The sequence below is a fragment of the Pelodiscus sinensis genome, chromosome 22 (genome assembly GCF_049634645.1).
Source record: "Pelodiscus sinensis isolate JC-2024 chromosome 22, ASM4963464v1, whole genome shotgun sequence".
NCBI classification, from domain to species: domain Eukaryota; kingdom Metazoa; phylum Chordata; order Testudines; family Trionychidae; genus Pelodiscus; species Pelodiscus sinensis.
The window spans coordinates 22,304,629-22,326,677 of NC_134732.1; the positions used below are offsets into that span (position 1 = coordinate 22,304,629).

The window sequence follows — 22,049 nt, forward strand, 5'->3', positions numbered from 1 at the left end:
TTGTCGGCAGATCGGGAGAGTCTGGACGCGATGCCCCGACAAAGAAGCCTTTCTTCATCGACACAGGTAAACCTGGTTTCACGAGGCTTACCTGTGTCGATGAAGAAAGGCTTCTTTGTCGGGGCATCGCGTCCAGACTCTCCCGATCTGCCGACAAACAGCTGATCGGCAGATCGGGGCAGCCATTTAAATTTAAATGAAGCCGCGATTATTTTAATCGCGGCTTCATTTCCCTCTTCCGATCTGGCTAATCTACATGCCTCCGTCGACGGAGGCATGGAGTCTGGACACACCCTTAGGCTGCAAGTATAGACATACCCTAATTCAAAATAGGGTTGCAAATGTAGGCATTCGAAATTGCAAATCAAGCCTGGGATTTAAATATCCCGCGCTTGATTTGCATCTTCACGGCCGGGCACCATTTTTTTTTTAATTGATGAGCCCGGAATAACTGCGTCTACATGCGGCAATGGAATGGGCGTTCGAAATAAAGCCCTATTTTGAAATACCTGTTATTCCTCCTGCAATGAGGTTTAACAGGTATTTCGAAATAGGGCTTTATTTTGAATGCCCATTTCACTGCCGTGTGTAGACGTGGGCAGTTATTCTGGGCTTGTCAATTTCAAAAATGGCGCCCAGCTGGGAAGATGCAAATCAAGCGCGGGATATTTAAATCCCAGGCTTGATTTGCAATTTTGAATGCCTACATTTGCAGCCCTATTTTGAATTAGGCTGCAAGTGTAGACATACCCTTAGAGCCAAATCCTGCAAAGGTTTACTCCTCTGTGTACCTCTGTACACTGTCGAGTAGCGTTGTACCACTAAGCAACATGGGCAACTTTCCTCCGAGCACCCGCCCTTCAGTACTCCTACAGCAGGCCTTCTGGGGGCGGAGTCTGGGCGGGGCCAGGCTTGCAGTTGGGGAAAGCAAAACCTTCCCTTGCCTATGACACCTGCCGCTCCTACTATAGACACTTGCCATGCAGTCTGATAATTCACACCTATGTCTTGCATGATCCTCAAGGTAAAATATCACATGGGGAGCGCCTGTACTGCCCTACTTGTGTGTTCCCTTGCTATGCCAAATTTAATCAAAGCAGAATTATAGTCCGCTACCAAAGCATTAGTGTGACGAGAACTCCATCCATAAAGAGACTCAGAACGTTGGCTCTCAATTTATAAAAGAGATTTATACAAAACCCCAAGACCAATGGAAACGTCTGAACGATTTCTCTAAGTTCAGGCATCAACGGAGATTTGTGCAAACAAATGATTATTTCCTCCTTCATTGTCTGCAGCCCAAACTCTGCCACGGTAGGGACAAGGAGATGCGACTATACACTGCTACCAACTTCCTCGATTTTCATCGTCCTTGCTGAGAGAAATGCAAGCAGCAAAGCAAACAGAGGAAACTGTGAAAAGCAAGTGCAACCATTCAGCTTCTCATTGGTTCAGTCTCCATGCGAGTCTGGTCTCTCTCACGCCACCATGATCATTGTAACCTCCAAGCACCTCCCAGCAGTGCATTAAGCAGCAGGCTAACATTTGAGCCCCGTGGTTTGTTCTCTCTCTCATACTCTCCCCAGGCGGAGAGCTGTGTTGCAGTGGAGGGGTTTGTTTTGGTAGTTTCCTTAAATGGGGATGCTACTCTGTGTCTAGCAGAGAAAGGAGATCAGAGCGGGTGCTTCTTGCACTTGGAGTGGAAAGCAGCGAGGTTTCATTGACACACAGGGCGGGCAGAGACCTCAGGAGTCATCAAGTCCAGCCCCCTGCCCAAAGCAGGACCAACCCCGACTCAATCATCCCAGCCAGGGCTTTGCCAAGCCGGGACTTAAACACCTCTAGGGATGGAGATTCCACCCCCTCCCTAAGGAACCCAGCCCGGTGCTTCACCCCCCCCAGGAAAATAGTTTTTCCTAATCTCCAACCTAGACCTCCCCCACTGCAACTTGATCCCATTGCTCCTCGTTCTGTCACCACTGAGAACAGCCTCTCTCCATCCTCTTTGGACCTCCTGCTCAGGAAGTTGAAGGCTGCTCTCAAATCCCCCCTCACTCTTCTCTAGACTAAAGAAGCCTAAATCCCTCAGCCTCTCCTCGCAAGTCTTGTGCTCCAGCCCCCTCCCCATTTTGGTTGCCCTCCACCTCAGAGGCATTCACAAGCGCCATCAATTGCAGGAATGCCTGTTGTGCCACCCACTGCTAACAAACAATTGCTACAGCTTGCTGCATCTTAATCTGGCATGGTATGAATGGGTGCTGGTTTACTACCTATCCACTGGACCAGTGGTTCCCAATCTTTCCAGATGGCTGTTGAGTTGTCCTGTGTTCCCCCTCCCCCCATTTCAGCTCTCCTCAAAACTATTTGCCTACAAAATCAGCCATAAAAACACAGAAGTGTCACAGCCACACGACTACTGAAAAACAGCCGACTTCTCATTTTACCGCATAATTATAAATCAATTGAAATACAGATCATAGAATCATAGAATAATAGGACTGGAAGGGACCTCGAGAGGTCATCGAGTCCAGCCTCCCGCCCTCAAGGCAGGACCAAGCTCCGTCTACACCATCCCTGACAGATGTCTATCTAACCTGTTCTTAAATATCTCCAGAGAGGGAGATTCCACCACCTCCCTTGGCAATTTATTCCAATATTTGACCACCCTGACAGTTAGGAATTTTTTCCTAATGTCCAATCTAAACCTCCCCTGCTGCACTTTAAGCCCATTACTCCTTGTCCTGTCCTCAGAAACCAAGAGGAACAAATTTTCTCCTTCCTCCTTGTGACACCCTTTTAGATATTTGAAAACCGCTATCATGTCCCCCCCTTAATCTTCTTTTTACTGTGCTTCCATTTCAGTGGACAGTATATAGAGCAGTCGTGTGACATGTTAGTTTGAACTGACTTTGCTAGCACTTTTTTAGGTGGTCTATCGTAAAACTAGGCACATATCTAGATAAGAAGGGGTACCCCCTTGAAAACCGCTATGTACTGCCGGGGTACACGTCCCCCTTGTTGAGAACCACTGCACTAGAGAACCGGACTGACACATCGTAAATTAATTTCAGATAGAGCACACTGAGCAATCTAACACGACCAACCTGAACCAGAACTCAAGGCAGGGACCCAGGAGGGAATTGTCTTGATTTTCCAAGTTGGACTCCACTGTGCGCTCCACCGTGTGCAGATCCTGTTAAGAGCCTGTTTTGCACACACACTCCAAATGCTGCTCCTGTCCCAACAAAAGTAATTCAGATGTCTGTGTTTTTGGAAAATGTTTGACATTTTCTTCTATGAATCAGCATAAAGCGCTCAGTGAAGCAAAGAAGCCAATTTTCAGACTCCCTTTTTGACCTCAGTTGAATCGGACAGTCAGGTAGTAAGTTTGGGGACTAGCGACTTCAATTCTTTTAAAAATAAGAGTCTGATACTTAAGTTATTTCCATAGAAAATGGTGCAGCAAATAAAAAACCATGGTGGTGTGCAGGGAAGTGTGAGATAATCGTCAGTAAAACCAAGTCTGAAGAAACATTGACTTGACAAATGCTAATTTTTAAGGTGCTATTTCTCATGGCTGGAATCTATATAACACCCCCAAACATGACACATTTATCAGTCTCACCATGTAGTACACTCTCCTTTGTAGATACTGTAGCTGAATCTGTAAGCTTGTTTCCCAGAGGCAGGTACCCACCCACACACAGGATCATAAAACCCTCCCCTCTCAGAAAATGCAAAGTCTCCGCAGTGAGTAGCAACGGTGCAATGTAAAGTTCAATATCAAACTCAGTGCTGCATCATGGTGTCCCAGAGACGGCACCTGTGGTGCAGATCATCCAGATCATCATGGCAAACAACTCCAGAAGCAAACAGCAGAGAGACCGACCAGATTCGTGAAGGACACATTATCTAGAAGCCGCTCTTCAGTCGTAAGTTATAGCAACAGCACATTTCTACCCCTTTCCATCAGAAGTACTTTTGAAATAAACCGCAAACAGCTTGTTTGGAAAGGAAATATCACTTATAGGTGGGTAAACTGAGGCAGGCCGCAGTTAACAGGTACGCACTGAATCAGTGGCAGATTCGGGAGGGAGCAGCTATAAAGAAAAATGCCAACCTTTCCTCTGGTAGCACGGGGAAGAAATCTAGGGAAAGCAGGTGTGAGCAGGGCACAAGCCTCCTTACACCCATTCAGATAGTGTGTAGTGCACAGCAGGTTTCATACACCCATGGCCTGATTATGGCTTTCGTAGGCCTTAGGCACTCTCATAACAGTAGGCCTTTAATTTTAGATTATATATAAATATATAAAGGGAGAAATGCCCTATCACCTATATGCCTAATAGTAAATATGTTCTACCTGTGTGTGGTGTGTTGACTAAAGATAGCAAATTATTAAGTTTCATTTAGCTGTCTTCTTATTTTCAAGTCCATCATGATTTTTTTGTAGGCCCTACATTTTGTCGGCCCTTAACTTTTGCGTGGGTCCTAGGCATTGTGCCTATTTTGCCTAATGGATAATCAGGCCCTGCATACGGCCACTCAAACGCACAACGCTATACAATTCCTGTGGGTCCTCAGCACTGCTAGATTGCACACATTTGGGATTTTTGTAACTTCATGCCACTAGCAGTCATTGCCTACATAGCTTTTCTTTTATTATTTAATTTTAAGAATGGACGATTCAGGCCTATTACAAGCATGGGGCAGAGATTAGAATGCAGAACACTATTTTTCACATTGCAGGATTTTATGAAGTGCATAGAAAGCCAATGGGAATCTTTCCACTGATTTCAGTGGATTCGGATCAGATACTTACAGCTGGACACGGAAAACTTGCCGTCATTTTGCTGCCCATCTGCTCTTTTTCTTTGCACTTATTAGCTCCTCAGCCCAGCACAAGACTTGAGTCATTTTTTCAAAGCTGAGATGCAAAAAAAAGACAACCATGCAGTCACCTGAGATTTCTCACCTCTACTGCTAACCCACCACTCATGGTTACTAGCCAACCTGTGTGTCCATATTACAAAAGGGGAGGGGAAAATAAGACACAGAAGAACTTTTAATTTAATTTACTTTATTATTTTGTAAATATGAATTTTACAATTAATGATCACATTGGATTCTTTTTTTAATGGATTTCTCATCATATGAAAACAGCTATGAGCACACTCCGAACTCTTGGGGGTTATTTATTTATTTTAGTTACTGATACATCGTGTCAGCCATGGCTACAAAATAACAGTCTTAACTATACGGAGTAACAGCACATAAATACTAGTGAATAATGCACAATTTAAAAAAGCTAGCGTCTTTTGTGGCTGAGACAGTTGATAAACATAACTCAGTGGTACTGTGAAATTTTTCTTACAGCACAGAAAGGTTTTTAACAGTCATGAATTACAGTACTACTTAATACCCTATACAGACTCTTTAAAAACAACCTTGTACTTTAAGTCTCTTTTCCAAACATTCTGTCCAAAGGATTAATGTTCTATTTGAATCAAGTGCCATCCAAATGTTCAAGTCAAAAATATTTATACATTTATACTTCGGCTTTTTTTGTGTGTGTGTTTTTTGTCTGCTAAAAATAGTATTGCAAGTTTTGGCTTTTATTTTGACATAAAAATCACAATCGTGTGCAAAACGCGTAGAATGGAAGAAACTGATCAGAACACTTGAAGGTTTTCCAATTCGAGTGCTTTAGACTTCAACATTTTTTTGTATTTACTTTTTTTAAAGCCATCATTTTTATAACCATCTCATAGCAAGCCCTGAATATCTTGGGCATGGTAATAATCATGTCTGGGGCTGGCTTGTTGACATAATGACGAATTTATACAGCAGGAACACTTTGAAACAGTAGTTGAAGCCCAAGACAGATATGAACTCTCAATTTTCTGTTTAGGATTTACTGCCAGTAGAAGCAAACAGGGGTTGTCTCTTAGTTTTCAGCTGGTTAATGGGCCATACACCCTTCTCCACTTGCAGCAAGATATTTCCATAAAAACAAGCAATCTGAACAAAACCTTAGCAGTAAAATGACTGCGGAAACACATCAGTCCTTTGCAGAATACCATGTCTAGAATGCTATGGTCCTTTAAACATGTGTTAAACAGGGAACAATTCCAGTTTTGTGTCGATGTTCAAGAAAGATTGGAATAAGATGAGCTTAACCCTTTGTTTCTCTTTCCACGTTAAAGCACTGCACAATGCAAGAGAATAAATAAGAGGAAAGAGAACGAGTAAAGTGTATACGATCGTGTGTGAATACAGTGGGAATTTATAGAGCAATCATTCTAGTCCCCTTAGGAGGTGTCCAGCACAAACAGACTGCAAAAAGTTTACATTTGCTAAGGAATTATCAAAACAAGCAGTCCACAATGCTAGGCCAAATGGACCTACTTTCCGTTTTTTGAGACCCTACGGTGAATTTCTTCACATGTTTTTCCTAGTGACCCAGAGAGCAGCATTCTCAGGAAAAAATGATGGACTGATTTTCTTTTCACTTCCACTGGTCTTCCACCAGTACAATGCCATGTAACGCAGTGGAGTTGCTACTGATTTACACCGGCATATGTGAGGAGGCAGCGGCCCAGAAAGATTGGGCAACCTACAATAAATTGACGGCTTGGCATTGATTCAACCTTGCCGTAACAAGGTGCATGGTGCGACTGCCAATCAGCTTGTCAAACCCCATCATATGCTGATATTTCCACGACCAATTTTTGCTAAAACTGGAATTGCATAGTATTAACACAGGGTGGATAGAGAGACAGTAGAAGGTCATGCTACCTTTCTACACAGGCACAGCAACTGCCATCAGGACATTGTTTTTTAATTTGAGCTAGCAAAGGAGGAGAGAGTCTGGGTTCTATACCAGATGGCAACTGCATATAACTTGTAAGCTTAAATGCCATTCAGTTTTTTTTCAAAAGGTGCTTGATATAACTTTAGATATATAATATACATGTAATATTGCTAATAGTCAAGCATACGAATAAAAGGTGCAGACATACCATAAATACTGATGCTTCGATTCGTACTACCAGAGCTAGATGAATGCAGTTTCATATTCACATTATAAAGCAGCCCCAAATTCTATGATTTAAGAGGGTGTCGTAAACAAAGAGGAGGGGGGATTTGGTTATGATCTGATTTTCTTAATCTGTTTTCCTGGGGAAAATGATCAAAAAATTCTAAGGCACTCAGGAAAGCCCCATACAATCATTGGACTGCTCTGTTATCACTTTACATTCAGTATTTTAAAGGGATTATTTTCCCTCCAAAGAATACAATCATCATCCATATACATTTTCAAACATATCATTAATCCTTCACACACAGGAAACATTAGTGCAAAATGCTTGCCCTCATCTACCAGATAAGGAAAAAAAAAAAAACCAACCTTCCCCTTTCACATTTTCAAAGTTTGCCTTCCTAATTTAAAATAAAAATAAAATAAAAATAAAAGAAATTACAGGAAGTTGTGCTAGATATAAAAATATATATTTTTTTCCACTGTGCAACTCTACTCTCTTCAGATTCTCTGTCCTAAGCCATTCTAAATCATTCAAGTACTTCTGCTGCTAATTCCGTCTAGGGTCTCCCAATTCAGGATATTACGTGCACTTCATTTGTGGTTCGGTTGGTCCAGAAGAGCTTTAACTAACTGTGAGTCTCAGAGGGAGGGTTCAATTTGCCAAACACTACAAGGGCCATACCAAAGAAGGAGGGAATGTTCGGTATCATTTTGAAAAATAAGTAAAGGGATAGGCAGTACTTAAACGATCATTCTGATTAGAGGACCGAATCCTCCATGGGCAGGTATGTAAAGCAGGGACTTAAATCTCTCTATTTCCCAGCTCATGTCATTTCTGACTTAGCGAAGTTGCTCACTTGGAGTGAACTTTGCCAAGTAGCTGAAAGTTTTACAGTGAGAACAGAGAACGCTGCTGACTGTCCCCCACCCCCCCGGCCCTCTGTCAAATGGGACAGCCTACCATGAGGTTTCGATCAGTTTACTCAAGACAGATTGTCAGCATTTACCGAGGGTGACAGTGAAATGGCTAAAGAACTGGACCAATCAATTCCTTGAAAAAAGCAGCCCCATGCAAGCCTAGTTCTATGGTCCCTAATAAGATTTGTTCCTAGGGCCGTATCCTGACAAGTGGTACATAAGCACCAATATACCATGCAGCTCAAAAGGTGCATACTCCGTGTGATATTCTGCCAGCCACACAGATAAACCATGCACACAGAGCAAGCTCTGGACTGGGCGTGGATAAGAGAAGGGCCTTGCAAACATAGCAAGAGGAAAATTTTTATTTGCAGAGGTGGGCAAAGTGCAAATACGGCCTGTGAATGCCCAACTCTTTAATACACACAAACAATATTCACCTAACCACACCACTTTGCATAGGTCTTAAGGGCACTGATCCATGTGACTGGGGAAGGCAGAATACCAGCTCCATTACATCTAAAAGAGCCAGACTGAAATCATACAAAACTTGGAGCTACATGAGATGTCAGGTAGAATAGTCCCCACTGTGTATTTTATTCAGGGCAAAGGGATCTCATTTTACTCAGAGAAAGAGGTTGGACCACCACAAGTGTTCGAGAACTTGCTAGTAAGATGCAAACACAGCTTCAAGTACTGAAGAAAAAAATGGCAAAGGCTGGGTTGTCCCCTTTCCCCCCTTTTACACAGCGGAGTACCCCTCTGAGCAAAGCGCTGTCTGTGAAATCAGTCGCCCAAACCAACTTGAAATGGCCACCCGCAGCCTCTGGAAGTGACTGTGCACTCGGCACTTGTTCATAGTTTCAAACTTTGATTTCCAAGGACTGGAAAGTAACTCGCAAGCAGGCATGTTAGTCACAGTAAAAACAAAAGTAAAACGAAAACCAAAACTAGCCTCATTTGGCTTCCATATCAATCCCCTTCCTCCCCCGCCTCCCACAAATATCTTAAAAGCATTTCAGACTCAGCAGTGTTCAGCACCAGCTCCATGCCAATGGACGTCTGGGGTTTCCCTTGTCAACATACACCTGCCTCCCTGTTGGCTCTCAGCACACACTCACAGCCTCCCTGACTCCCACCCGGGGAACCTCTCAACCCTCTCTCGCCTCTGCAAGTAGGACGAAGACCACAGTGGAACGGATGTCTGAAGCGTGGCGATGGGACACGCATGCTGGGAACGCTGTGCCACGCTGGGCCCTCTACATGTCTGTAGAAGCTCGGGGGGAGGAAAGAAGGGGTGGGGTCATTACTTTCAGGAAAGGGTTACAGTCACTTGGGGGAATTTCTGCTCTAGTCTGACCTTCCGTTTCCAGAACAAAAGCACTCAGCGGTGACTCATCTGCCCATTGTCTGGAGGACAAACTCCCATTGCCACTTGCACATAGACCTGCATCCCTACCAGCTTCCCCTTCCCTTAGCATCCTGCCCTAACAGTCAAACACAATGCGCTGTGTGTTACTGCGTAATAATGCACGCGTAACTGTCTTGTTGGACACAGGGCCAAGCAGGCCAAATGCCATGAAATGTACCCAGAAGGGCACAAAGGATTTCTTGGATAAGAGAGATCCACTATTCCCCCTGGATACTCTTTCTATGAAGAGGTATTTGGCGTGAGTGGGAAGAAGGAAAAAGAACTTCATGGAAAGAGAGAACCAAAAATTATGAGAACAAATCTGATCTTTTGTTTCCCTTTGTATTTCATCTACTTCAAATGTTAACAACACTGGGCAGGAGTGTTAGGAGCTTACAGACTGCGAAAGCTGTCAGGGAAACCAGGCATTTCTACTCAAGCCAATCAGAATTTGCTGGACCCCACTGAGGGAAGAGTTGCTGTCACAAGCGAGTATGGTCTCTTTGGAGCAAAGCTTTCTATTGTTTAGCGTAAAGAGCGAGGTGGCTTTCTGTTCCTCTTGCCAGTAATAGCGCCTTTGAGAGGCTGAATGCATCTGTTGTGAGGCTCGGTGAAAACTAGCTTCTTGAAAGTGACTGTAGACTTTTGGCTCCTGCAGGGCCCAGTGAAATTCTAACAGAGGTGATGGGTGGGCTGCAGAGGAATCTTAATTTTCTTCAGCCCTATCAAGTGCACCTCAGCGTGAGGGAGGGTGTGATCAATGGTGCACTCCGAGCAGGCCGACAAGTTACATCAGATTACTCCCTCACTCCAAGCCCCTTCACAAGCACATCACGGGAAACCAAGTTCATTCAAACCATTCCTAGGTAAGACTGAATCCTCACAGAGGCTCACTCTATCTGCCAGTTCCACTTCATCACCATTCCCCTATCACCTTTGCCCATAAGATTTTTAAGGACAAAAAGTATCTCCATCTAGACCTACCTGCTTTCCCACTTCTGCAGTTCAGTTTCTCTCTGATCCTCTTACAATCTGTCTCAGCAATTGGACTGAAATCAAAGATGAAGGGGTATTAGCCTTGTAAAGAGGTGGCCAAGGGGTTGCCTGGCAAGTGGACCGGCTGTCCACTCTCATCACTGTCACAAGGGAAAAGAGGGGGCAGCAGGAGAGGAGGTTGTAGAAGCTGATTAAGGGGGGGCCAGTGGTATGACCCATGGGAAGGGAAGAGGCGGGGGAGAGCTCCGGGAGAGAAGAGACAGTCATACTACAGGAGAATATCACACGAGGGACTCAATCTGCTATCACCATGCAGTCCTCCCTTCTCACACAAATAGAAAAGAAAAGGTATGGCTACCCCTATCCATTAGCAACTGAAAAACAAAATCATCAGTGGACAGGCACTGAGTAGTGCTCTCACCTTGGTTACAGCATCATGCTTAGTAACACTAATGTTAAGGATCTGCTCGCGGATCATTTAACACCAAAAGTATTTTTAGCAATTCCCCACCCCACCTTGTTAGAGCCAGTCGTACGGACAGGCGACTGCTACCTTAGCAATCTCTCTTTCCTGTTAAGTGACGGTAAAACTTGCTTTAGAGGAAGAAGTTAATGATGGCTTTACTTCGGAGCTGAATAATGCATGGGGTGGTGATGAGATGGCGCAGCAGCAGGGAGTTTCAAGCTTTTTTCCTCCCCTTCTTAAAAAAAAAAGAAAAGCTACAATCTTATAGACTAATCTCAGGAATATCAAAAAGGAGCCCATTTTTTTTCAGTAGGTCTCCACAGACCGAGTCGTTTACAGTGTAACGAATGCGATTATTTCCTTCATAAATTTTAAATACAAGCAGAATAAAAATCACATTTTTTTCAGGCAACAGTAGCAGTTCAGTAGGTAAGAGGCTTGATCACATTTTTTTGTATTAGTAATGCATGCAAGCAGCTTTAGTATTACAGATCCCTTATAGGTCACAAAATGGTTTCTCTCTTTTATAAAGTCCCTCCATAAGTACCATCTTGTCTTCTCACTGGAGTTTCTGGCCGGCTAGTGGAACCGGACCCTTGTTCAAAAGGTTGTGGAGTGCTTTGGGTGTCTGACACCACAGCATCTGTTCCAGCTGCCTCCTGTATAACAGAGCCAGCCCCTTCGGCATCCTCACTCTGTTCAAAGGATTGGTTGGATCCATTGCTTAGATCTGCGTTTACTGTGTTAGTTCTCAACGCTACTATCGTTCCCGAATCACTCCTCCTTTCTGCATAAAGTCGCTGCTCAAAGACCTGAGCAGTGCTGGGCTGGAATTCTGGATCCAGGGGGACACTGTTTGTTGTGGAACCCATGACAGTGCGGTACATCTCCATTCCCTCTGGCAACATGGACTTAATCTTGGGAAGCCAGCGCTTGCGGACCCGTCGGGCGTTGGTGCACATGTCGGCTGCAATAACATTCATCTCGCTTTCCTTAAAGCTCGGGGCAAAATTCTGACAATACACTGCAAAGACAGGGACACATTTCACTGAGGACTACTCCAGTAAGCAATACAAAGACGTCTGTGTGATCAGAGCCTTTGTCCCATCTCAGAACTGCACCACAAGACAATAACAACATGCAGCTATGTTTATACCGGGCACAAAACATAGTTTTATCACAAGAACTCAGCTGTTATCCTGGATGAGACCACTGATTCAGCTCTACTCCAATATCCCGTTTCCAGATGCTATAGAGGAAGGTGCAAAAAAACCCATTATGGGACAACGTATCCATAGGGGCAATTTATTCCTAAAACCCAAGCAGATCCCAGCTGGCTTAAGCACTGAAACGTGAGAGTTTGTATTCCAGATGGTATCACTATGATCCAACAGGCAACTCCATGCCTTGAATTGTCGTCACATTTTCTAGTAAGGCTTTACTAGACATTTATTTAGAGGTAAATCATCACTAGCCACATATTGGAGAGGAGAGCATTCTACAGCCGTGACGAATGGGATGGTATTAGGACAGTAAAGATACTTCATCAGTGTCTGCATCAGGTGACTAGTCTTTGGTTGTTACTTCATTCAGGGCTCGCTGTATACTGGGGGCATTCAACTCACTCCTTCATTTAACTATCAGTAATGAAATGGGTTACATACACATTAAAACCTCCAGGATTTTTCTGGCAGAGGGCCCCGGCCCCCACTGTCCTAAATCCTTTTGGCCCTGTATTATGATTTCAGGACATCCACGGCTATTTATCAAAATTATATTGGGACAGGACGGTCATCTGCAGAGTGCATCTGGGGAGGTGCTAAGCACATTGCAAGTCTAAGCCTATAACATGAAGGCTCTTCCCTCTCCTGGACTCAGTGTTTGCTTTGTAAAGCACCACAAACAATCTCTGGCTTCGGTAATAATTAATGCAGTCTAATATTTCTGATGTTCACATATCAATGTCTTTTGCTACCTGTTCACCTCCTTCCACGCCCCAGAGGTCTGCAATTGGGGCAAGAAGGCCCATCAAGCTTCTACAGCAGTTGTGTGAGGGGAGATTTATTAAGCAAATCTTAAAAAATAGTTCACAACTTTCAGCTTCTAGTGAAATATTTACATGAAGATTTCCTATGCAGACAGACTCCATTGAGGGGGAAAGTATGTGAGTACCCTGGTTTGTGCTGTGCATCAAGCATATGTGAAATGGGCTTCAGTGTACTAAAATACCAGCTTTTTATAATCTGCAGAGTTCCTTACTTGCTGTTGATAGCAAGCACCATTTACCCTGATAATGTGCTTCTTGTATTCAAAAGAATGATTGTAAATTGGCACATTTTTAACCACTTGTTTTGTGCCTTGTTTGCACACAGTTTTAAGTGTAAAAATCCTTTCCTTCAGATAATGCTTGCGATTATTAGTTTTCTCATAGTCAGAACATAGAACATGGGCCAGATGCTCATGTAGCATAAATCAGCATATCTAAACACACAGCGCCAGGTAGTGGGGTTATCACAAATCCAGGAATTTGCTTTTAGTACCGTGGCCATTGACTCACTGAAGTTAAAGAGCATTTATTATTTAAAATGTATAGTGACTTACCTTATGGCCTTTTGGGACAGTTTCAGTTTTAAAAACAGTAGAATCTATTACATTACCACCTGTAAAATGGATTTTAGATTCTCTATGTAGAGACTGAATAAACTGCTTGATATTATACAGAACCTTGGTCAGATTCCAAGTTTAGAAAATTATTTTTAAAAGCTATCAATAAACCCAGTTTAAAAAAAAAATCTCGTCTATTAATAGAAGTACTGTACTGCAAAATTGACATTTTTTAAATTGCTAAACAACATGCAAGATAGCATGAACAGTGTCACACTGATATTGTTAAGCACAAAATACCAACTCTGGACAAAGATTATAAGTTATTTTTAAGAGCATCAGATGTTTAAGTGAAAAGATTTGAATTTTCACATAACCAATGTCAAGGATGATACCATCTTGAAGACTTCCCCTGTTTAAATTTCAACTCTTTCCTAAGCTTTGATTTTTGCTGTACTGTTCTAACCCAGCGGCAGTAAATCTTTTCCCCCTTACATTTCACTGCATTAAGGACTCTGCTGTCCAGCGGCTTCCTGCTAGGATCACTCGTGGAGGACCGAATTCCAGTTCCACAGCTATTGGCAAGCGTGTTCCTGAGGGAAAGGGAGAGAAATGCAGATCTTAGACCCAGAATTTCAGGCAAGAGTGAACATCTAAAGTGAAGCAGAGAGAGACTGTCTTGCTGAGTGTGCTCTCTTTCAGACAGCAACAAGTTATATATTTGCAAGTTTAGCAATCAGAAAAACTAGCACTTCGGATCACAAGCGCTGACTCCTTGGGTACTCAGATTCAAACACCGCTCCCCGCCCAGAACAGGGTGTGCTTTGCATGGGCAGAGCCAGATCATTTTTTGTGGGCACCACCCCCAGCTCCGTCCAAACCTCTGCTCAGCCTCCACTTGCGTCTTCTGGGAATGGAAAGGGGCAGAGAGGAATGAGCGGGAGAGAGGGACTTTGGGGGAGGAACCTGAGCAGCATTAGCATTGGCTCCCAACCCCGCCCTCACGGGAGCCAAGCCACCCCCCTTCCCAGCACCATGGGGAAACGGGGCAGTACATGGCCCCAGCACCCTGGGGGAGTGAGGGTGGCACATAGACTGGCATCCCTGGCACTGGAGTATGGGGTGGGCAGGTGCTGGAGACAGCAACACTCCGCCCCCATTACATCTACAGCAGGCTTTCTGGGGGCGGAGTGTGGGCGGGGCCAGGTTGCAGTTTGGGAAGGCAAAGCCTTTCCCCGCCTAGCATACCAGCCGCCCTGGTGAGTGGAGTTGGGGGTCTCGGTTGGAGGGGCCAGAGTCTGGGCACCAGGGTCCCTTCTGCATGAGGCTTGGCATCACAGCAGGAGCAGATGAGAGTTTTGCGGGGCCCAGGACATCACAATTTTGTGGGGCCTCCTTTGGAGAAAATTATAGAAAAAAAGCGTCAAATGCGCAAATTCAAGGCTATTTTCATGTAAATTGTGAATTGGGTAAATTTGATAGAAACTTAATTTAGTTGGATAATTTTAATTTTAAACAAAATTCTTCATTAATTATTAAAATTTTTCATTTGTATTTAAGTCTATTATAGCTGTCTAGCTCTTTTGGCAGCACATTCTTCAATTATGTCATTAAAGTCCATTTCTTTACACAGGTCATTTTCAAAAAAGTTTAAAAATCCTTCTTCACAAACAAGTGTAACAGCAACCATGTGACAAATACGTGTGACTGAGGACTACAAGCATTAAGCAGTACATTCACCAGCCAACATAATTTTTAAACCCCTACAGCGGTGAAATCCTGCATGATTGTACTCTCAATACTCCTATTATTCTGCATCCTTTTAGACCTTTAGAGAATGGTTTTCAAAATCACAAATAGCAATTAGGTCCAACTGAAATAGCCTAATTCTAATGAAAACTCAGAGCTGGAAGTCCAACTTTATCAGATATACCTTTGAGAAAAATCTCCCATCTATATCTATGTGATAATTTCTCATTTAAGGAACACATTTTCAGAAACATACAAATGAACATATCCCAGATTCAGCCCTGCAGGCTATCTACATAGTACTTCTTAGCTGGCCACAAAGTGAGACAAAGTTTTAATGTGTTATATGCGCACACAGTATAATTATATGCAATGTAATCTGGTGGAATATGCATTGCTTGTAACCTGGAGTGATTTCTATCATGAAGACCATGTAGATCAATGAAAGAAATAGTCTGTAAAACTCAAAGAGAACCCCTCTCCCCCCATAGCTATTAAACTGGCTACAGTGAAGAGGGGGGGTAATCTTTTATCCAAAGTTTCTTCCTATCTATGTCCAGGAGACATTTCTTTACCTGTTCCTTTAAAGGTGATGTAAAGGTAAAACCAGACAACCTGAGTTCCTACTTCCTTCTTCCAATAGTAGCTTCTGATATTATATTTGGCATGAGTAATTACTGTTGCTAGGTGGTGCTTTCTCACATAAAACACTGCCTTAGTACTTAGTGCAAGACCCCACAAGAGGAAAACCTCTCAACAGCTTGTTCACCTCGACTGTCAACACAAACAGCTGAAGTGACCAGTGCCCGATCTTTCAGAAGGCATGAACAGAACAAGGCACTTGCCTGGTGATCTATCGCTTGTCCTCTGGTCCCAGCATCTGGCATTCAGAGTTTAGGGACCTCTAGAACATGGGGTTGGATCCTTGATAATCTTGTCTGATAAATTCACCCGCTTTGTTTAAAAACCATTCCTCCCCACCGGCACCAAATCATCTGTTGAATTCCTTCATAAGTCGATTCATTTGTTCATTCATTCCTGTTCCTCTTTCAGTTTAGAGACAAGGCAGGGAAATTTAACATTCGTTGAGCGGAAAAAAAATCAAATACTGGTCCAGTCTGAGTGCAGAACTGTGGGTGTGTGCAAAGCTCTGGTGTTGTTGTCCCCTCCCCCCCGCCCTGTTCTTCTCCCTTCACCTTGCTCCCAAGCAAGCGATGGGTCATTCCTTAGGAGCAAGGCTAGAGAAAGAAACACCCTCCGGCTCCCATCAAGATGCCTGGCTGGTGTGGAATAACAGGAGGCCTCAGGTGTCTCTTGGGGTTTCAGACACACACTTTTCAAGGAGAGGCAGAGAGGACGAGGCAGGAGGTCCGGGAAGTTGATTCAGTTGCGTCCAGGTCCAGGCTATATTAGCAGCCTGTTTCAGTTTTGGCTTCCAGTGGGTGGCGTGAGGGGGCGAGAGCAGCTCCGCTCGAAGCGCCTGGCAGTGCAGAGCCAACTGCTTCTAAAGAAGATGGTGCTGGCGGCCGGAGAAACTGCACCCCCTCTGCGCTGCGATGAATGCAGCGCAACCAGGCGCTGCTGCTCCCGCGGCATCTGCAGCCCCAGGCAGCCAAAAGAAAAGGAGAAAAAAGAAGCCGCCCAGAAGACAGCGGCGGCTTTCGCCCAGCTCCTCCTGTGGAGCGTGGACTTCTCCAGGAACCGCAAGGGCCTCCCCTTGGTGGCCATCAAGAAGGAGTGGACCCCGACTGGGGTCCAGAGGAACAAAAGCCGCATCAAAGCGCTCAAGGACACGTCAAAGCGGGGCCTACTGAAGCGCGGGGCCGCCCTATATCCGCCGCTGCATCACAGCACCACAGCAAACCCGGTACCGAGTACCCCCGAGCCACAGTACTGTAGACAATTTTATTTAAAATGCTACAGCGAGATGTAATGTCTTTAAATTGGGACATCGGTGGAGACAGGTTGTAGGTGAGAGCAATTATTTTTATATACTGTAACTCTCGATAATGTAATTATGCAGTTGGTGCTTGGCCTTGCCACGAGGGCAGGGGACTGGACCTGACAACCTCTTGAGGACTCTTCCAGTTCTACAATTTTATGATTGGTATTTTAACAATTTAATCATTATTAAAATAGTAATGACACACAGATATTCAGTAACTAGAAGAGCATGAAAGACAGGTGTATATATGCTGAAAATAGCCTCCCCCCAAAACTCGCAGAGGCCCCCCCAAAGACACACACCGTCAAAGACAAAAGTCAGCACCAGTGCTTCCTATTCATCCCTCAAAGAAGAAAAACAGAAAAGGAGGGGGGAAAAGGCTCAAATTAATATTTTGTAAGGTACATTTAAAACCAGGAAACACTCGGAGGTTCGTACTGCCTGGTCTAAACACAAAAAGGAACTTACCGATCAAAGAAAGTGGCTAGAAGTCGTCTCAGAAGAACCTTATGTTTAACACCTGCGCATAGATGACAGTTCATGAGCTGCCCCCGGGTGATATAAACACCTGAGCCTGCAAGAGTTAAAATGTACAGTTTAAAATCCACACACTGATTTTCCCAACGGTTTGCATCTCACTACAGAATGAAGCACAAAATATTTTTGTTTTCCTGTTCAGAGGAGGGGCAGTCTCCTGCTATACGTTTATATAGTGCCTTGCACAACAGGGTCATGATCTCACTTACATCCTCAAAGGACTACTGGAATTCATAGAATGTAAATAATGCATATAAATAATGGCTAGGATTTTCAAAGAAGCCAGTGAGTTAAGGATCTATGGCATATAGGCACCTCACTCCTTGTGGGAGAGGGGGTATAGTGAGAATCACAGCCTATAATAATCATCTCTTGATTTTAGCCAAACAGAAAGAAATCCACTGCAGTCTGGTGAAAGATCTAGTTACGTAAGAGACACACTGCTATGATTTATTTCATTTTTAAAATGATACATAGACTACTACTATCCTTCCAGAGCAACCATCCATTTGGCCTCTCCGTCTGTCAAGGAAAGAGCTGTAGAACACACATTTAGACTAAAAAAGGAGGCTGGCATGGAAGAGGAATATATTTATTTTACAAATCAATTTATTTCCAAGAAACACAGTGCAACCCCCGCTGGTAATTTTGGTGAGCTGGGAATTTAGTTTCTATAGTGCCTAGGAACTGCTGGCTCTCAAATATATTGGCTTAAAGTATGTTTGCAAATGAGAAATCAACCTTGCTAAGGAAGCTTTACATGTGCAGAGGTTTGGAAACAGATTGTCAGTGTTTTATAGTAGGTCTCTTACCCTTTCATTATCCAACTCTTATATAGCGCACAGCTTGCAAAAAAATCAAACTTACTATATGCTTCAAAATCTGCCTGCTTTCACAAAGCTGTGGCAATGTATATTTTCTTTTCAAGCACATAGTTATAATATAAAAGGTGGTTTTTTTTAAATTAAGGTTAAATAGTAGGTCATATGTAGACCTGCAACAGACTCCCTTGCAGAAGCTGATACCTACAGGGGAAATAAAGTTACTTCTTGAATTTCCAGAAAAGCCTATGGATGATTAGTGCCATACTTATCTTTAAAATTAAGAACAAAGAACGTTTAAAAAACTAGTGAGACAGATGGAGTGACTCTGGAGTAGCTGCACTGAATTTAACAGAGTCACTCCTGATTTACAGTGGTGTAAGATCAGAGTTTGACCCTTTTCCTCTGTGGTGAAGTGGATAGCCAAACATCTGTGCTGTTCTACAGCAAGCAATAAGATGACTGCTTCATCTTTCACCAGATGATGGTTCCCTCTGTTCCTCTGACACGTTTGTTGAATGTAAGAGTTAGAATGGGAGAACAGCAAGTGGCACTATGGGATTTCTGAAATTTGCCACTTCTCACTATGCGCTGCACATTTAAATCTATCAATCACTTTTACTATGATCATATCAAGGCTTATTTAAGGCCCTTCTAGAGAAACTTGTCAAAGTTTTCAGAATCAATATTGGCATAAAAAAATCTGAGATGAAAGAAAATGTTTCATATATGGAGGTTACTAAACACACAGTGAAAGATTTTTCTTTTGTACTTTGGGCAGAACCACTCCCATTGGTTTTTGCTAAGTTTGAAACAGTAATTAGCTGCTAAGCCTTTATTCAGTAACAGTATTTTAAGAGATAAGCCATCACAGAGAAAGCCACATGCTACCAAGGGTAACTTCACTTTTATAATAAAAAATAACCCAGGCAGCCACTATCAGTTAGAGATATTAATCTACTTTTTTCAAATTGAAAAATGTAAATCAAGCAAAGATGCTCCGAGCCAATTTGCAGCTCTCACTGTGAAAATAATCTGCACCACTTGCAGTTTTTAAGAAGTCTCACATAAAATGCAAGCAGATACAAAATGAATATTCTACTTACAAAATAAATACTTGTGGTTTTATGCTATGTTATGGTAGGTGTGTTTTATTTTGACTTTCTATTGATGACAATGTCCTGATCAGAAAGAAACTTGCCTAGTTTTTTTTTAATTAACATTCTTACTATGGGCTGAAGATAAATGTGTGCTATTCGCAGAATTGTACCCAAGATATACAATGGCCACAAAGACAGGACAACTGGTTTGGATCACTAGTGCTACCCCACTTTTCCCTTCTGAAATGTTTTCCAGCAGAAGAACTCAAAGCACTTGACAGGTATTAATGAATCCTCATAACTACCTGTGAAGTGAATAAGGGATATTACATAGGAATCATGTTACCCAAATGCGAACACTTCTGGGGACAAAAACAACAGATCATAACACTATCCAACAGTGCAGGGAAAGAAGTGGAGAACACCATATCCAACTGAAACTACAATGGGATGTAGGGTTTTGGAATTTGGTTTGGACAGCAAGGTCAACCTAGTACTCTTCTATAACAATGCCATGAGATGTTTATTGGCCATTAGAGGACAAGACTACAGTTTTAAGTCTTGCAAATTTTGCATCTCCATCATTCAGCTCGACAGCTCTCAGTACCATCCTCCAACTTTCTCAATCCTTGGCCAAAACATGCATCCAGATAAACAGTAGCTGGATACAACTGAACTTGGAGAAGACTAAAAATCTGGTGGAAAGAGGGAAATGCTTCAGAAAACCTTGAACATCCCCCACTATCCATCCTCAAAATGTTCAATGGATTTCAGGCCTTGGGGTCCTATTGTCTGGCTGGTTGCAAGAAGGGATCAATTCAACCTGTGACTAGCCAGAAGATTACAGCTTCATCCTTGCCACAGATACACCAAATGCAACCCTAGGGATCGAGTCTCAAAACTCACATCTAAGGAGCCCAGAAGTGTAATTTTATTACCCACTAGTAAAATTTTTGTTGTTTTAATTAAAACCTAAAATGTCCAAATTTGTGTTCATTTCCATAAATCCTACCACCACTGCTCTATAATCTTTATAGGTTATGTCTACACGGCACGCTTATTTCGAAATAACAAGCTTCTTACTCCAACTCCTGTAACCCTCACTTCATGAGGAGGCGGGGAAGTTGAAGGAAGAGTGTTCTTCCTTCGACGTCCTGCTGTGTAGACAGTGCCAAAAGCTGTATTCAGCCATTTCAACTTCAGCTATGCCATTGACGTAGCTGAAGTTATGTATCTAAATTCGACTTTTGCCCTGCAGTGTAGATGTGTCCACAATGTGATACTTGGAAAAAAAATCCTAATTCTTTTAATCTGTGAGACAAAATTAAAATTTTGTTGTGATGCAGCCTATACCAATCAGGAAGAATACAAGCTTAGGGAATTCAATTAAAATGCTAAATTAATTCAACTGAATAACTCCTGCTAATGACACATTCTTCTAACAGTGAATTAAAGGAAATTTTAGACGTTCTATCTTTCCCCCTCCCCCCACTGATTAGCAATGGGCACGTTTCTTCATAGTAAAACAAAAAAGGGGAAAATTTGCATACAATATGATTGCAACTATGTTTCATATGAGATAAGGGGTGAATTCTTAAACAAAACAAAAAAACCTACTCTCTAATCTTCAGTCATTCAAATGTTAAAGTTATTACCTGCAACAAGTTCAAGTTTTTCTCCGGGATCTCCCTCCGAGTAGAGCTTTGGGTGGCATCGATAGCCGATCTGACTGATAAGACTTGCTGGGAGAGCAACTAAATCACGTCGAATGAGGACACAGGAACGACTCTCTAGTGGGATCGGCTCTGGCTTCTCTTGAGCCACTTAAAAAAAAACGATCAGGGAAAACCATTAAATAACGTTAAGGTGCAGGATCCAAATTAACACAGCTAGATTTTGATGATTCGAGATCTTTTTCACAACAACGCTTTTGAGGTTAATCATCTACTCAAAAGCACGCTCATTTTATATCTGCAGGCAATGAGCACCGTTATGCAGGACCCAGGGCAAATATCTTGTGATCTTCAAGATCTCCTTGCCTTGAAGTTTAAATCCAAGGACTTCATTTTTTTCTGATCTCTTTCAAAAAGAATAGATCTTACAGGAGCCTTGCCCTGAACCGACTCCAAGAGAGGGATAACATAACCTAATTACGCTTTTTTTTTTAAATGTTAAACATTTAGAAAAATTGCTATTTCTGGATATCTAAGATCACTCTCTAAACATAAGTATACAGAATCAGCTTTCTAAAGACAAGAGGCAAACTGCTGTATGCAACTAACAGAAAATAAAATGTTATGGAAATGTTTCTCAAATAAGCCATAAATTGTCCAATTAAGTTAGTAGCTACTTCACTATTATAAGTACTTTTCTTTAATATTCTGCTGCTGAAAACCTTTATCTACATATTGAACCAATCAAAAGTTATTCTCGGCTACTCAATATCACCAGCACTCA

The 22,049-nt window shown here is 42.8% G+C and overlaps 1 protein-coding gene across 7 annotated transcripts in view; it reads right to left on the bottom strand.

Moving 5' to 3' along the window:
* Positions 1-5,182: 5,182 nt before the first annotated feature.
* Positions 5,183-22,049, bottom strand: part of NACC2 (NACC family member 2) — a 153,540-nt gene continuing 136,673 nt past the window's right edge. For all 7 annotated transcript variants that reach the window (XM_075905540.1, XM_075905542.1, XM_075905539.1 and 4 more), the window contains exons 3-6: positions 21,248-21,415; positions 17,603-17,708; positions 13,936-14,033; positions 5,183-11,860 (exon numbers count right to left, since the gene is read on the bottom strand). In XM_075905540.1, coding sequence (XP_075761655.1) covers positions 11,361-11,860; positions 13,936-14,033; positions 17,603-17,708; positions 21,248-21,415 — 872 coding nt within the window. In that variant the 3' untranslated portion in view covers positions 5,183-11,360. The remainder of the gene's footprint in view (positions 11,861-13,935; positions 14,034-17,602; positions 17,709-21,247; positions 21,416-22,049) is intronic.